General features: G+C 48.6%; 2 protein-coding genes across 5 annotated transcripts in view; one reads left to right on the forward strand and one right to left on the reverse strand.

Annotated features, from left to right (window-relative positions):
• The window catches only part of ENG (endoglin), a 44,670-nt gene extending 42,321 nt beyond the window's left edge, over positions 1-2,349 (forward strand). Inside the window, exon 15 of the mRNA XM_043981180.1 lies at positions 1-2,349. Coding sequence (XP_043837115.1) covers positions 1-119 — 119 coding nt within the window. The 3' untranslated portion in view covers positions 120-2,349.
• The window catches only part of FPGS (folylpolyglutamate synthase), a 27,198-nt gene continuing 15,820 nt past the window's right edge, over positions 2,301-13,678 (reverse strand). For all 4 annotated transcript variants that reach the window (XM_043981183.1, XM_043981182.1, XM_043981185.1 and 1 more), the window contains exons 9-15: positions 12,150-12,227; positions 10,962-11,109; positions 9,789-9,878; positions 5,599-5,749; positions 4,741-4,816; positions 4,281-4,347; positions 2,301-3,553 (exon numbers count right to left, since the gene is read on the reverse strand). In XM_043981183.1, the coding sequence (XP_043837118.1) occupies positions 3,135-3,553; positions 4,281-4,347; positions 4,741-4,816; positions 5,599-5,749; positions 9,789-9,878; positions 10,962-11,109; positions 12,150-12,227 (1,029 nt within the window). In that variant the 3' untranslated portion in view covers positions 2,301-3,134. The remainder of the gene's footprint in view (positions 3,554-4,280; positions 4,348-4,740; positions 4,817-5,598; positions 5,750-9,788; positions 9,879-10,961; positions 11,110-12,149; positions 12,228-13,678) is intronic.

Consider the following 13,678-nt stretch of genomic DNA (forward strand, 5'->3'; position numbering starts at 1 on the left):
GTCCTCCCGGCAAGAGGCAGCCAGTGATGGCCACTGTGCCAGCCTCTGAGAGCAGCAGCACCAACCACAGCATTGGCAGCACTCAGAGCACGCCCTGCTCCACCAGCAGCATGGCGTAACCCACCCTGACTCACCCCCCACTAGCCCAGACTGTACCATCTCCAGCCTAAGAAAGCTCACTCGGCACCCTCTACCTGGACCATGTCTCCAGCTTCCAGGAGTCGTGCCTGCCTTCTTCTACACTCTGGACTTTTGAAGAGTCAGCCTGGATCTGGCCTCTTTGGGCCAAAGATGGTGGAGGGGTGGAGGGATGGAAGGTAGGGCCAGGGCATCATCATGAGCCTGACACCTTCAGAGACAAGCTACACCCCCTACACACCCAAGAGCAGAAATGGGTGTTGGCAGCCCCCAACTGGCATAGCTGATAACCAGGAGTCTGGGCCCCAGACTCTTAACGCATTCAATGAATTGTGTCCACCCAAACCCCAGCCCTAAAGACAATCCCCTCCCAGAGCTCGATGAGTCACAGCTTCAGGTTATGAACAGAACCCCTTCCTCCACCTCTAATTCTCAAGAGGGGACCCATCTCAAAGCACCTTGAGTTCATTATTGGGAATTTGGGTTCCAACTGACAACCTCTCAACTGGTCATGGAGTTTTGGGGGTGAGAGACATACTTCCTGAGCTGTATATATGCCTCACAGTATTTCTATATTATTGTATAAATGTATGTTATTTTAATATTGGCCCAGAGTTTTCTGAGCTCTGGAGAGTTTGCGGATAGAAAGGAATGAGTGAATTTTATACCCAGAAATCAGCCTGCCCCCTTCACAAGGCCCCCCAAAGAGGCTTCAGGGATTGGGGAGAGATCAGAGCTGAATTCTCATTTTCTGGTGAGTCATCCACCCCAAACTCTTCTTGTAGCTGTGTGGCCTTGGCTGAGATCAGCTCTCCCCTCCCGCTTCCCCATTTGGATTTGCCCAATGCTCGCCCCTAGCCCCGCAGGGCTTGCTCCCTCTGCCACCAGCCAAGGCCTTAAGCTCTACAAGCTCCCCTTCCCCTCGTCCTTCCCTGAAGCTGCTGCAGCAACAGTGCCCCCATGGACCCCTGTGCCCACCTGTCCTAGGCCCTCCAGGAAGGACGCGGGCTCAGGAGAGGGGCTGCCACCCCAGCCAGCAGGGGCCTCCCTTCTCTACATCCCAGCAAGAAAAACGACCATGGAGTGCTTGCGGCCCTTCTCTTGGCCACAAGGCAATAGGAGAGGGAGACGCAGAATAATGAGTGAGCTTCCCCACAGCCCAAGGGTTGACTGGATCCTGAAGCTATATAGGCCATACAGGCCCCCACCCTCTGCTCTCACTGCTGCCATGTTGGAAGAGACCTAGAAAAGCACCAGCTTCTACCTTCGTACATCCAGATAGAGCCCCATATCAACCCCTTCACTTTAAAGAGATGGGCACTTTTACACTTTATAAATCCCTCTGCTCCCAACAACCCAGGGATCATCTCCCTTTTACACTTGGGCAGGAGCGAGCAAAGTTGAGTGGCTTGTCTCCCACATGGCTTGTAACTTGACAGAGCCAGGATTTGAACCTACATCTTCTCACTCCACATAACTGCAGTTGGCATTTATTCAGCGCTTTTAAGTGTGCAGGGCAATTTACAAATAGCATCTCATCTGATCCGCACCACAAACCTGGGAAGTAGGTGCTATTATTGTCCCCATTTCACAGATGAGGAAACAGAAGCAAGTAGGGATAAAGTGTCCTGCCCAGGGTCCCTTGGCTATTATTAAGTGCCTGAGGGAAGATCTGAACTCAGGTCTTCTCAATTTCACCTCCAGCAAGCTTTCCACTCAGCCACCTAGCTGCCAGGAAAGAACATCTAGGGTTCTTTCTCTATCCGTTAGTTTAAGGCTAAGGGAGGCGAGTTTAACTGATCCCAGTCTCCCAAGAGTACTTCTGCACAAGAATGTCAGGACCCATTTAAATCTTCTGCCCAGAATCCTTAGTAAGATTCTGGAGCATTGCTGGGGTAAACTGGACCAGGCTCTCAGGCCTCCACGTCTGGGGTGGACCAGAGGGGAGGCTGGAATGTGGAAGAGGGGTACAGACCTCAGGAGCTAGAAAGGGCTCAGCATCTTCCAGAGGGGAAACTGAGGTCTCAAGCTGGGAAGTGAGCTGTCCAAAGGGAATACAGCTTCTAAGTGCTGGGACTCAAAATTCAGCCTCTCCCTGAGCTATATTTCATGGATCTCAATTTTCATGTCTGTCTGGGCAGTCAAGGAAGCTTGAGGCATAAGTCTCTTGGAAAAAAAATTTTTTTTAATTAAAAAAGCTTTAACTCCCTATCATCTTGTATTCCATGACTCTGTTCCACCCCCTCCTTAGGACCAAACCCCACCCAGGGTCAGGCCCTCAGCTTTCCCAGAACCCTCTGGGAGGAGGAAATCTATCAAGCAGCAGGGTCCTGGGCCTCCAGCCAGCCTGCTCACACAATGCACTGGGCCCAGGCCAGGAAGGCCTCGGCTCCACAGCTTCCGGGCTCCCGAGGACACCCAGGCGGGGGCTGGGGGTGTCAGGGTCTGGGTGCCCTCTAGGGCAGCACTAGGAGGTGGGGGGTGGGGAGGGTGGTAACAGTAGCAGTTGGAGGGGGGTGCGCCTCTGCCTGTTCTCCAGTGACAGTGTAAGTGAGGCCCAGAGTAGGTTGCCTCAGGGGGACTTGCACAGGGGAGTCGGCAGTTTGTTAGTACGATGGGATCCTGCTGATCAGTCCTGCTCCGGTGAGAGATGAGCTGTGTCCCTCCGAGGCCGGAGAAACAGCTTGGTACCCAGCTCAGCCACTCATGACCCGCCAGCCCCACACCCCTGCCCGGGGGGAGAGAGGCCCAGCTCACACAGCTCCCTCCTGAGGGAGGTAACAGAAGGGGAGGCCTCCTCTTACGCTCACCCCACCTCCCCACTCCACAGCAGGATGCCTTCCATGGCATGGAAAGTTCAGAGGCAGAAGGAAAAAGGCACCTGTCGGACGTGTGGAGGAGTTTGGGGAAGATGGGGAAGAGAGAAGGAATGGAAATGAAAAGGCCACAGGCAGAGGGAACTCCAGGTTCCCCTCTAGGAATGAGCTCCAGCCCCATTACTGGGACAACGTGGGATCGAGGAGCTTTAAGACACCACCCACTAGGTGAAGACTGCCGGTGACCAGCACCTGGATGGAGGAGGCTTCCTTGAGAAGGACGGCCCCACTGCTGGCCACAGGGTGGGAGTGAAGGCCCCGGGCAGGACTGGGGGGCTGAAAGTATGGATCCCGGCCCTGGCTGATCCACTGTAGGGCATGGGAAATGCAGCTGAAGACCAGGGAGCTGGCGTTGAGAGGCCGGGGAGCAGGGGGAACCAGGAGAAGGGGCCCATGCAGGGGTCCACTGCTGGGTTCTGGGGCTTGAGCCAACCAGGGGTCCAGTCCGGTCTTATCCTCTGCCAGCCGGTTCCATTGTTTCTGGTTCTCCAGACATCTTGTCAGCATGTGGTCCAGGGTGACTGTAAAGTTCTGCTGGTCTAAGGGGTGGGGGAGAGGGAGACAGAAGAGTAGAGTGGGATGAGACTATTACCTTGATCACCACCACAGCTGGGGAGAATGGAGCAAAATGCAGAGACGGGGTGAAGGATGAGGCTCACAGAGGAAAGGTCATCCAAGTTCAACTGAGGCAGCACAATACAGCCCAAAGAGCTCTGCACTGGGGAGCGAGAGATTTGGGTTCTAGTCCCAGCTCTGGCACTAAACTGGCTGTGTGACCTTGGGTAAACCACTGGATTTCAGTTTTCCCACATGTAGCACGATACGAGTGGAACTGGATGATCCCTCAAGTCCCTTCCTGTTTTTCCCACACCCTTGACTTAAGAATGAAAGAGGGAGAAGCCCCTCTTCAGATACCCTGTACTGCCCCCTCCTCCCTCCCAGGCTGGAGTTTGGGATGAGGTCACTCTTGGGTGATGGGCTCCTTCAAAATAAAAAGGGAGGGTACAGAGGGGATGAGAAGAACATTCTTCTCTCCCGTCTTTGCTGCTGGGCATGTCAGCTGTCCTCAGAGGCACTGAGTGCAGGACCGAACAGCACAGGACAGAGTACTGTCCAGGGGGTAGAAGGGATTATCCAATTTTTCAAGCTGGATTTGGTGGGAGTGCATGACACATACGTTCTCATTCTCTCTCAGAGGTCTCCTGTGCAACAGACAGGGAAACCCCCTCCCGTCCCCAGTGCTCAGGGGTCCTTGATATCTCTTACCTGCATTCCCCACAGTAGACACCTCAGTCAGGTTAGGGCAGAAGACGGCATAGTCAAACTGGCACGACTGAAAAGATCCATGGGCAATAAGAGTGGTATCAGGCAGAGGAAGAGTGTCTATGACACCTGAAGCCCAGAGTCCTTGCTGAGACTAAAGGTAGGGAGTCAGAGACTGCTTTTCTAGGTAAGGCTCTGTTGCTGGCTAACTGACTGTGCCACCTTGAGCAAGTCCATTCCCCTCCCTGGGCCTCAGTTTCTCCAGTTAGGACATGTGAGAATTAGATGAAAGGGCAAACCCTGACAATCTCCTTACAGTGCTAATGCTCTGGAGTTCTGAGTGAAGAACTGGCTCCCCCACCTTGGGAAGCTGCCCCACCTGGTGGACACAGAGAATTGCACAGCCCTTCAGTGGCAGGGCTCCAAGAAACACCCCTACTAACCCTGTCAGAGGCTCCCTTACCTGCAGCAGCTTGAGTAGTGCTGCTGTGTCCCGTTCTCCAGTGGCATTGAAGAGCAAAACCCGAACCTCAGGGCCACTGTGGGCAAGAAATTCAATACAATTGCATAAACATGACATGCATTGAAGCCCCTGCTGTGTCCTGTGGTAGGCAGTAGGTGAAAAAAGGATTCTCCCTGCCCGAAAGGGCTAGGAGTTGGTAAAGTCAGAAAAAGTGCATTCGAGGAAGATTTGAGGAGAGGGAGGAACAAGACAGATGAATAAAGAAGACAAGTAGGAAAACAGGAGAGGAGAATTCCAGGGGCTAAGCTCAGGGAGGGATCCCTGCAGGAGGTAGCGTGTAAGCTATGCCTTGAAAGACAAGGATTTTAACATGAATGAAACATGTGACTTCCAGACATGGAAGAAAAAGGAAACTCTTCCTCAGCTCCTAAGTTAGGCACCCAGTGACACATGTCATATCACTGGGTCTCTGGGATCAGAACCCCAACACCTTGGAGCAGTTAGGTGGTGTAGTGCACAGAGAGCCAAGCCAGGAAGATCTGAGTTCAAATCTGATCTCACATTTACTGTCTGTGTGAACCTGGGCAAGTCATTTAATAGCTGTTTTCCTGTTTCCTCAAATGTAAAATGAAGATAGTAACACTACCTCTCAGATAACAATTGTAAAGTGCTTAGCACAGTGCCTGGCACATAGTTAAGTGCTATGTAAATGTTAGCTCTAGATATACAGAAGAACAGGACAGCAGGTTTAAAAGAAAAGTGAACAAGCATGGAGAGAAGCATGGAGTCCCACCAGCATAATTTTCTCATCTTCCCTAAAAAGGCCCCTTATTCTCATACCCTGATCAAAGAACTTACTTGTTAGGTCTCTCTTGGTTGAGCACTGCCCGGCGGAACCACCGTACCCCGGCCTGGATGCTGCTGGTGGTGTGCGCCCCATCCAAGTACCAGGTGAGGGCCCCTCGTCTCAGTATCTGTGTCCGGCCTAGCCATTCTGTGTCCTGCAGCCCTGGAACAAGGTGGTGGGATAGGGAATTCAATTGTCAAGCATAATCTGGTCCATGAATGCTGCCATGATCTCCCCTCCCAAAGATGGAAATGCTCTCTCTCCATCCTTGAAACCTCAAACACTCATAGTACTTCCTAGGACCACAAGAGCACAGATTTAGCACTGGAAAGGACCTCGGGGTAATGTAGTCCAGACTCGTCATTTTATAAGTGAGGTGACCTGAGGCCCACAAAGGTGAAATGATTTGTCCACGTAGTAAGCAATAGAGTCAAAATTAGAATGCAGCTCCTCCATTACACTGTCTTTATATTGTACAGATTTATGTACCTCTTCTTACCCATCTGTCTCCTCTCCATTAAAGGTACATACCTGGAAGGCTGGGGCTATTTTGATTACTGTCACTGTACCCCAACACTTAGCACCATGCCTGGAACATAGTAGTTGGTTTAACAGGTGCTTATTGACTGACTTTAGAAAAAAAGAACTGGGGGCAGCTAGGTGGCACAGTGGATAGAGCACCGGCCCAGGATTCAGGAAGACCTTAGTTTGAATCCAGCCTCAGACATTTAACACTTACTAGCTGTGTGACCCTGGGCAAGTCACTTAACCCCAATTGCCTCACCAAAAAAAAAGAAAAAAAGAAAAAAAGAACTGAATAATAAGAATTGGTCAGTATCTATCTTGCAGGATTCAGGGTAGTATAGCAACCAATTCTAATTATCTAGATAGAAATCTCAATAGTGTGGAAAAGGCCAGTTCATTAGGCCTCTCCAAGGGCCACAGTTTGATGGAAATCTCTCTTAAAAACAGAAGTCCTTGGGGACAGCTAGGCGGCACAGTGGATAGAGCACCAGCCTATTCAAGAGGACCTGAGTTCAAATTTGATCTCAGACATTTAACGCTTACTAGCTGTGTGACCCTGGGCAAGTCACTTAACCCCTATTGCCTCACCCCCCAAAAATAAATAAAAGTAGAAGTCCCATAAATATATATATATATCCCTATATTTAAACTTTCTATTTACTGAGTAACCTTCAGAGCTGCAATTTAGTCTTGTGGATAAGCCTCTAACCATCCAAAAGTTGGCTGATAGATACAGGGTGACCAGCACTGGTTCTTGGGCCACATATAGGCAAAAAAATGAATCAACTGCCATTCTAGTCTGTCAGTAAGTTCCACTTGAGACTGGTTGGTATGACTCAACTGTCCAGAGCTTAAACACCCTGGGGTGAGTGGATAACATTGAGCTTATGAACCTGCCATCCTGGGCACTGGCTCCCCTAGACCGAGGTGATCCCACGAAGGGGCAGGTGGATGCTCTTGAGGCAAAACCCAAACCACTAGCTGCCATTCCTCATTAGAGTCATCTTAACAGCAACAAGGAGAACGCAAAAGATATTGTGCCATAAGAAGCAGTATAGCCAAAAATAAGTTAATCGGGAAATAGCTTACAAGTTGCACCATGTGAACATAAAAAATAGACTATTATGGCAATGTAAGAAACAATGACTACAGGGAATTCTGAGAAACATGGGAAGATCTGCAAGAACTGATACAGAATATAGAAAGCAGAATTATCCTGAAAAAGCAGCCGATCTCAGGTTAAATACAATGGCTCATTTTAATCTTGGAAGACAAAATAATGAAACATGCTTCCTGCTTTTTAGCAGAGAGGTGGGTATGGGTGCTGAACAGGACACATACTATCTATCAGACAGTGTTTCTGTGTGGGTCAAGTTCTGTTTTAATCGTTTCTCTCTATCATGAAAGAGATTTATAGGGGGAAGGAATATTGGGAAAGGACTGTGGAAAGAACAAACTAAAGACTGGGAAAAAAACTGTAGTTAATATATAAGGACCTGGCACATACAAATGTATATTCCCAGTCAAAGGATATGAAAAGGCAGAAGTACTTAAAGGAACACAAATTTTACAGTCACTCAAAATGTTTAAACTCTAATAATCTAAGAAAGGCAGATTTTTAACAAATATTTTGGTTGAACGATGCTAGGATTTATTTAAATGCTTGGCATTTAAGAGCCCTTCACAATCTGGCTCCTGCCTATGTTTCCTTATTTATTTTGCCTTAGTCTCCCCTTCCTGTAGTCTCTTTTCTAGTCAAGCCGGGTTATCTGCTGTTCCCTGACCTCAACATTCCATCTACCCCCTGGGTGCCTTTCCACAGACTGTCTCCCATGCCTGAAATGCACTCCCTCCCTCCCTTTCCACCTCTCTACCTCTTAGAATCTTTAATTGGCTTCAAGTCTCAACTCACACGTGCCAATTTTTTCAAGCCCCTCGTTGTTGCTCCCTCTCCAAACTACATCCATTCATCTGTACATGTGAAGTATCTCCTCCTAGCAGAGAGGAAGCTCCTTGAGGGCAGGGGTTGTGCTTCATTGTCTTGGCACCCCTAGTGTCTTGTATATGGTGGGAACTTAATAAAATGCTTGTTGGAATGAGACATTAAATTGACAGAATAGTTACAATGATACAATTTCACATTCTCAGGACAGTGGGGAAGCAGCCAGTCTCACACAGTTGGCAGAGCTGTGAATGGGCTGGTTCTTTAGGGAAGACACTCTAGCAAGGTAAGGCCAGTCATCAAATTGATGGGGATACTCTTTAACTGGGGGATCCCACTATTAGGGCTATACCCTAAGGATGCTATTGTAAGGGGAGGGAAAAAAGCCTCTCTGTACAAAAATATTTCTAATGCCTTTTTGGTCATTGCAAATAACTAGAAAATAACCTCTACTCCCAACAAGTAGAGAATGGCTGAACAAATAGTCATAGATCAATGCAATATGACTTTTCCATTAGAAATAACAAATATGAGGAAAACAGAAAGAAATATGCCAAGATTTATGTGAAGGGATATAGAGGATAAAAGCAGAAACAGAAAACATTCACTGATTGGGAATATTAAAAAGAAAAGAGCAACAAAATCTGATAAGTAAATGGGCAAAAAAAAAAAAAGCATCATTTTTGTTAACGTTGTTTCAGCGAACTAAAATAGTTTATGGTTTTACCAGAATTTATATTTTGTGGAAGACATGTAACATCTGAAAATGAGGCGATTAAGAGCTCTACGGCCTTCTCTAGCTCAAAACTGATGATCCTATGACATTATCCTTGCTCCTCAAGGCCCTTCCTACCTAGCAGAGGAGCCAAAACTCACATGTAAGACACGTCTAGAAAAACCATGAAGGGCCAATGGGCTTGGTACTAAGTACAGTTGGAGAATCACAGAAGGTGTGTGGAGATCACAAAGTGGGGAAAATGCAGGGAAGTTGCAGGGAAAGGTCAGACTTGAACGGGCCTTAAAGACGGAACAGAAATTAGAAAAATGGAGGGAAGGCAGGAGGACTTTCTAGGTGAAAGGAACCACCTCAGGGGAGGGCTGAAAGTGGAAAGGTGTGGCTGGAAGCCAGGGAGAAAACTGGATGACTACCAAGAGTTTAGAGTCCAGCCCTGTCCACCCTGAGTACAGGACTGTTATGGAAAGGGTTTAATTAACAAATATTTATCACGCATCTTCGATAGGCCTGCCAAGATATGTACTAGGCACCAGGGACAAAGACAACAAAAACAGTCTTTGCTCTAAGGGATTTCCGTTCCAATGGGGGCAAAAGCATTTACACATAGAGGAATTTACAAAACATACAAAGCAGACACAAGGTAACCTTGGTGGAGAAAGCACGGGGGCGGGGGAGGAGCAGGGAAGGGCCCCTGTAACAGGTGGCACCTCAGCTGAGTCCTGAGGGAAGCCAGGATGAGTAGTCCAGGGATGAAGCCTCACATGGAAAGAACAGGCCAATTAGCTGTCGAGGAGGTCAGAGGGGCTGGAAGAGAGCCTCTCTGGAATATAACAGGTAAGGAGACTAGAAAGGCAGGATGGGGACAGCATGTGAGCGAAATGGAGGGGTTGGGATTTGATGGGCCCTGAGGTGCCTTCCTCCTCAGACATTCGATGGGATCCCTTCAGAAGCAGGGAACACCCCCGCCCCCCAGTTACAGGAGATGTCAGGACACTTACCCTGCTTCATGGTCGGGGTGGGATGGAATACAGGAGCCAGGGGCAAGGCTCGCCGGGAGGTCAGCCAGGCTGCCTTCAGTTCCCCAACAGCTGCACAGGAAAAGCAGTAGTGTTAAGACCCCATGCCCATCCCCTGCCTCACCCTCCAGCATCACATGGAAGTCGATTTAAAAATAACGGAAGAGGGCAGCTAGGTGGCACAGTGGATAAAGCACTGGCCTTGGATTCAGGAGAACCTGAGTTCAAATACAGCCTCAGACACTTGACACTTAATAGCTGTGTGACCCTGGGCAAGTCACTTAAACCTCATTGCCCGGCCCGCCCCCCCAAATAAATAAATAACGGAAGAGCTAACTTCCTGACAGCTTTTCTCAGTTCCTCATCTTCTCCTAGACTCACACCCCTAGAGTCACAGGGGCAGTGGCACCTTTCCTAAGGGCCATCGATCCTGACCCTGAGGTAGCCAGATCCCCCCAGCACTCCTGGTCTGGTGAGGACAGGAAACTCACTTCCCTTTAAATCAATTGAGTTAAGAGTTTACACCTGGTAATTAAAGAAAGTAAACAAACCATTACAAAGCTAGAGACAATGTAGTCTTGTTTCAACAACCCTGGTTGAATTCTCTTCCTAGGGCAGCCTTCCTCAGCCCCTTCATTAACCCATTTCCATCCTGTCCTCTCCCCATCCCAATTCCTACAAGAATGATGGGGGGGGGGGGGAGAAGAAGAGGGGGCAGTAGTTGACACAGTGGATAAAGCACTGGCCCTGGATTCAGGAGGATCTGAGTTCAAATCCGCCCAGCCTCAGACACTTGACACTTCCTAGCTGTGTGACCCTGGGCAAGTCACTTAACCCTCACTGCCCCACAAAAAACCCCAAACTAAACAAAAACAAATTAAAAAAAAAAAAGAATGATGAGCGGCAGGGTCTGGGTAACCACTGATGCTAGAGAGAGGAGTTTTGCTCAGGTTGGACTCTGAGGTCCCTCCAAGCTCTGGGATGTGTTAACAACACTTCTAACTGCCAGCATCTGATGGATCCCCCAACATCTCAAAGAGGCACTGGCACCATACATACATCAACCAAAGCAGGGTCTTCAGTGAATGAACATTGGGTCGAATCCACTAAGTGCCCTGAGGCAGCAAGAGGAGCTATTTCTGGACACCACCTTACCCTTGTGGCCCTGCTGTTGGAGCCAGCACCGGGCCAGCTGCAGAGCCAAGGCAGCGTTGCTCCTCTGGTGATCACCTGCCAACCCCAGGGACAGTGGCTTGGCTTCCTCCTCAAAGGCCTCCAGTGGGGGGCACAGGTACAGCGGACACTGCAGGGCAAGGGCAAGTAAAGGCTTTACGGAGCTTCCCGTCCTCCAAGTTACTGGTGATGTGGAAATTCAAGATGCCCTCCTACTTCCTCTCTCCCTTGGCAAATTCTAGCCAGTCCTTCCAGCTCCACCTTCCAGTCCTACCTGCTCTATTGGAAAGGACATAGATGTGGGAGCCAGGGGATTTGGCTTCAAGTTCCCAGGTCTGTCGCTGGAGGGCTCTGGAACCCTGCTCAAGACACTCTTGACTGAGTGTCTGGTTCCCCATTTGTAAAATAAAGGGATTGGACCAGATGCCCCCAAGCTTCTCTTCTAGCACGGATATTCAGCATCAGCCCACAGTAACTTCTATTCCTACTCTAAGAGACTTTAGAGATGAGTAAAACATGCTATTTACCACATGCTGCCCTGTAATAGTCTTGTACTGGGGCAGTGGATAAAGCACCTGCCCTGGATTCAGGAAGACCTGAGTTCAAATCCTTTCTGAGACACTTGATACTTACTAGCTGTGTGACCCTGGGCAAGTCACTTAACCCTCATTGCCCCACAAAAAAAATTAAATAAAAGTAAGAGTTTTTTACTGAATGTTGGGTCCTAGAGCTGAAGTTCCCCTTAAGAGATCAACTGGTCCAGGACCCTTACTTTAGACAGGTCAGCATTAGCCTCATTTTACAGATAAAGAAACTGAGGCTTACAGAGGTGAAACAACTTTCTCAAAGTCGCACTATCAGACAGTAGCAGAAGCAAGCCTAAAATCCAGGTGTCCTACTTCAGTCCATGTTGCTTCAAGGGCCAAAGGGCATGTGGTTTAAAGGCTTTCACTGACTGCTGACCAAGATGGTAGGTTAGGGTCAGTTAGGGCTTGAAAATAGGCTAGCTGGTTGGCTTATATCCCTCGATGGATTGTCAAACCCCAAACATAATTAATAGGGACAATCCAGGGCAGATCACACATGTTCTGGAGGGGATGCTGAGGATACACATGGCCCAGAACGGTGACAAAGTTCTTTCCCTGCTAAAATCCAAAGGCAGTTACTCACCTGGAGCTGTCGGGCTTGGTCCTTCAGTACCTCCAGGGGGGAGTCGGGCTGGGACACAGTGAAAGCTGGGACTCCAGGCTAAAGGAAAAGGGGATTGTGGGGGAAGGAAGGAGACAAGACTAAGTCCTCTCTCTAGCCCTGGTCTAGCCTCCCATTGCTCAGGCCTCTCAGGACCTGTTGTAACACTCAAGTAAGCATTTTCCCTTTGTAGATACTCACTGTTAAATATCTTGGGGGCAGCTAAGTAGCGCAGTGGATAAAGCACGGGTCCTGGATTCAGGAGGACCTGAGTTCAAATCCAGCCTCAGACTCTTACTAGCTGTGTGACCCTGGGCAAGTCACTTAACCCTCATTGGCCCACAAAAAACCCCAAATCTATCTTTACAGCCTACCTTCCGCCCTACATTCCCAGCTTTACCTTATATTTCTACTGCCCATGAACTTTAAGTTCTGGGACAAACTGGTCTATTCTCTGTTCCCCACAAGGCAATGCAGGCTTTCTCGGATCTGGGCATGCCTTTGCTCACACTATGCCCCCTCTCTCCTTCACTTGCCCTACCTACCCAACTCTAATCCGTCTCCTCAATGAAGTCTTCCTTGATCTCCCTGACTGATACCAATAATTGGCTCAGGATCTAACACCTTTGTCAGTTCAAGTGACAACGCTCACAGGAAGCCTTTCCAGATTCCAGATCACTTTGTATTTACTTTGTATCTATTTCATGTGTTTTCTCTCCCCCAACAGAACAGAAGCTTCTTGAGGGCAGGGACTGTTTCTTTTCTGTCTTTGAATCCCCAGTGCCCCGCACACAGCAAGAGCTTAATAATCGCTTGTTGTGATACACAATATTGCCTGACAATTAATACTTACGACATATCCTAAACTAGGCCTAGACCCCTTGAGGGCGGAACTGCGTCTTATCTAAAATGGGCAACTTTCTGTTGGTGTAGCTGTGAGCTGACCCAACCATTCTGGAGAGCAATTTGGAACAATGTCCAAAGGGCTATGGGACTGTGCATCCCCTTTGACCCAGCAATACCACCACTGGGTCTGTACCCCAAAGATATCAAAGGAAAAGGAAAAGGACCTGCAAGTACAAAAACTGCAGTTCTTTTTGTGGTGGCAAAGAATTAGAACCTGAAAGGATGCTCATTAACCGAATTGTGGCTGAACAAATTATGGTATAGGATTGTGGTGGAATACTACTGTGCTGTAAGAAATGAAGGGGATGATTTCAGAAAAGCCTGGGCTGACTTATATGAACTGATGCAAAGCAAGGTGAACAGAACTAGGATAACACTGTATACTGCTGACAATTTTGTAATGAGCAACTGTGAAAGAGATGCTGAGACCTAGTGCAATGATACAACCAAGGTTACCCAGTGAATGGGTAGCAGATAGAGGTCTACACCTGAGGTTTCCTGCTTCCTAGTCAATTAACACCACCAACAGCAGCTAAAATTTACATAGCACTTACTTCATATGTGCCAGGCACTGGGCTAAGCACATTACAATTATCCCATTTGAC

The sequence above is a fragment of the Dromiciops gliroides genome, chromosome 2, assembly GCF_019393635.1.
Source record: "Dromiciops gliroides isolate mDroGli1 chromosome 2, mDroGli1.pri, whole genome shotgun sequence".
Lineage (NCBI taxonomy): Eukaryota > Metazoa > Chordata > Mammalia > Microbiotheria > Microbiotheriidae > Dromiciops > Dromiciops gliroides.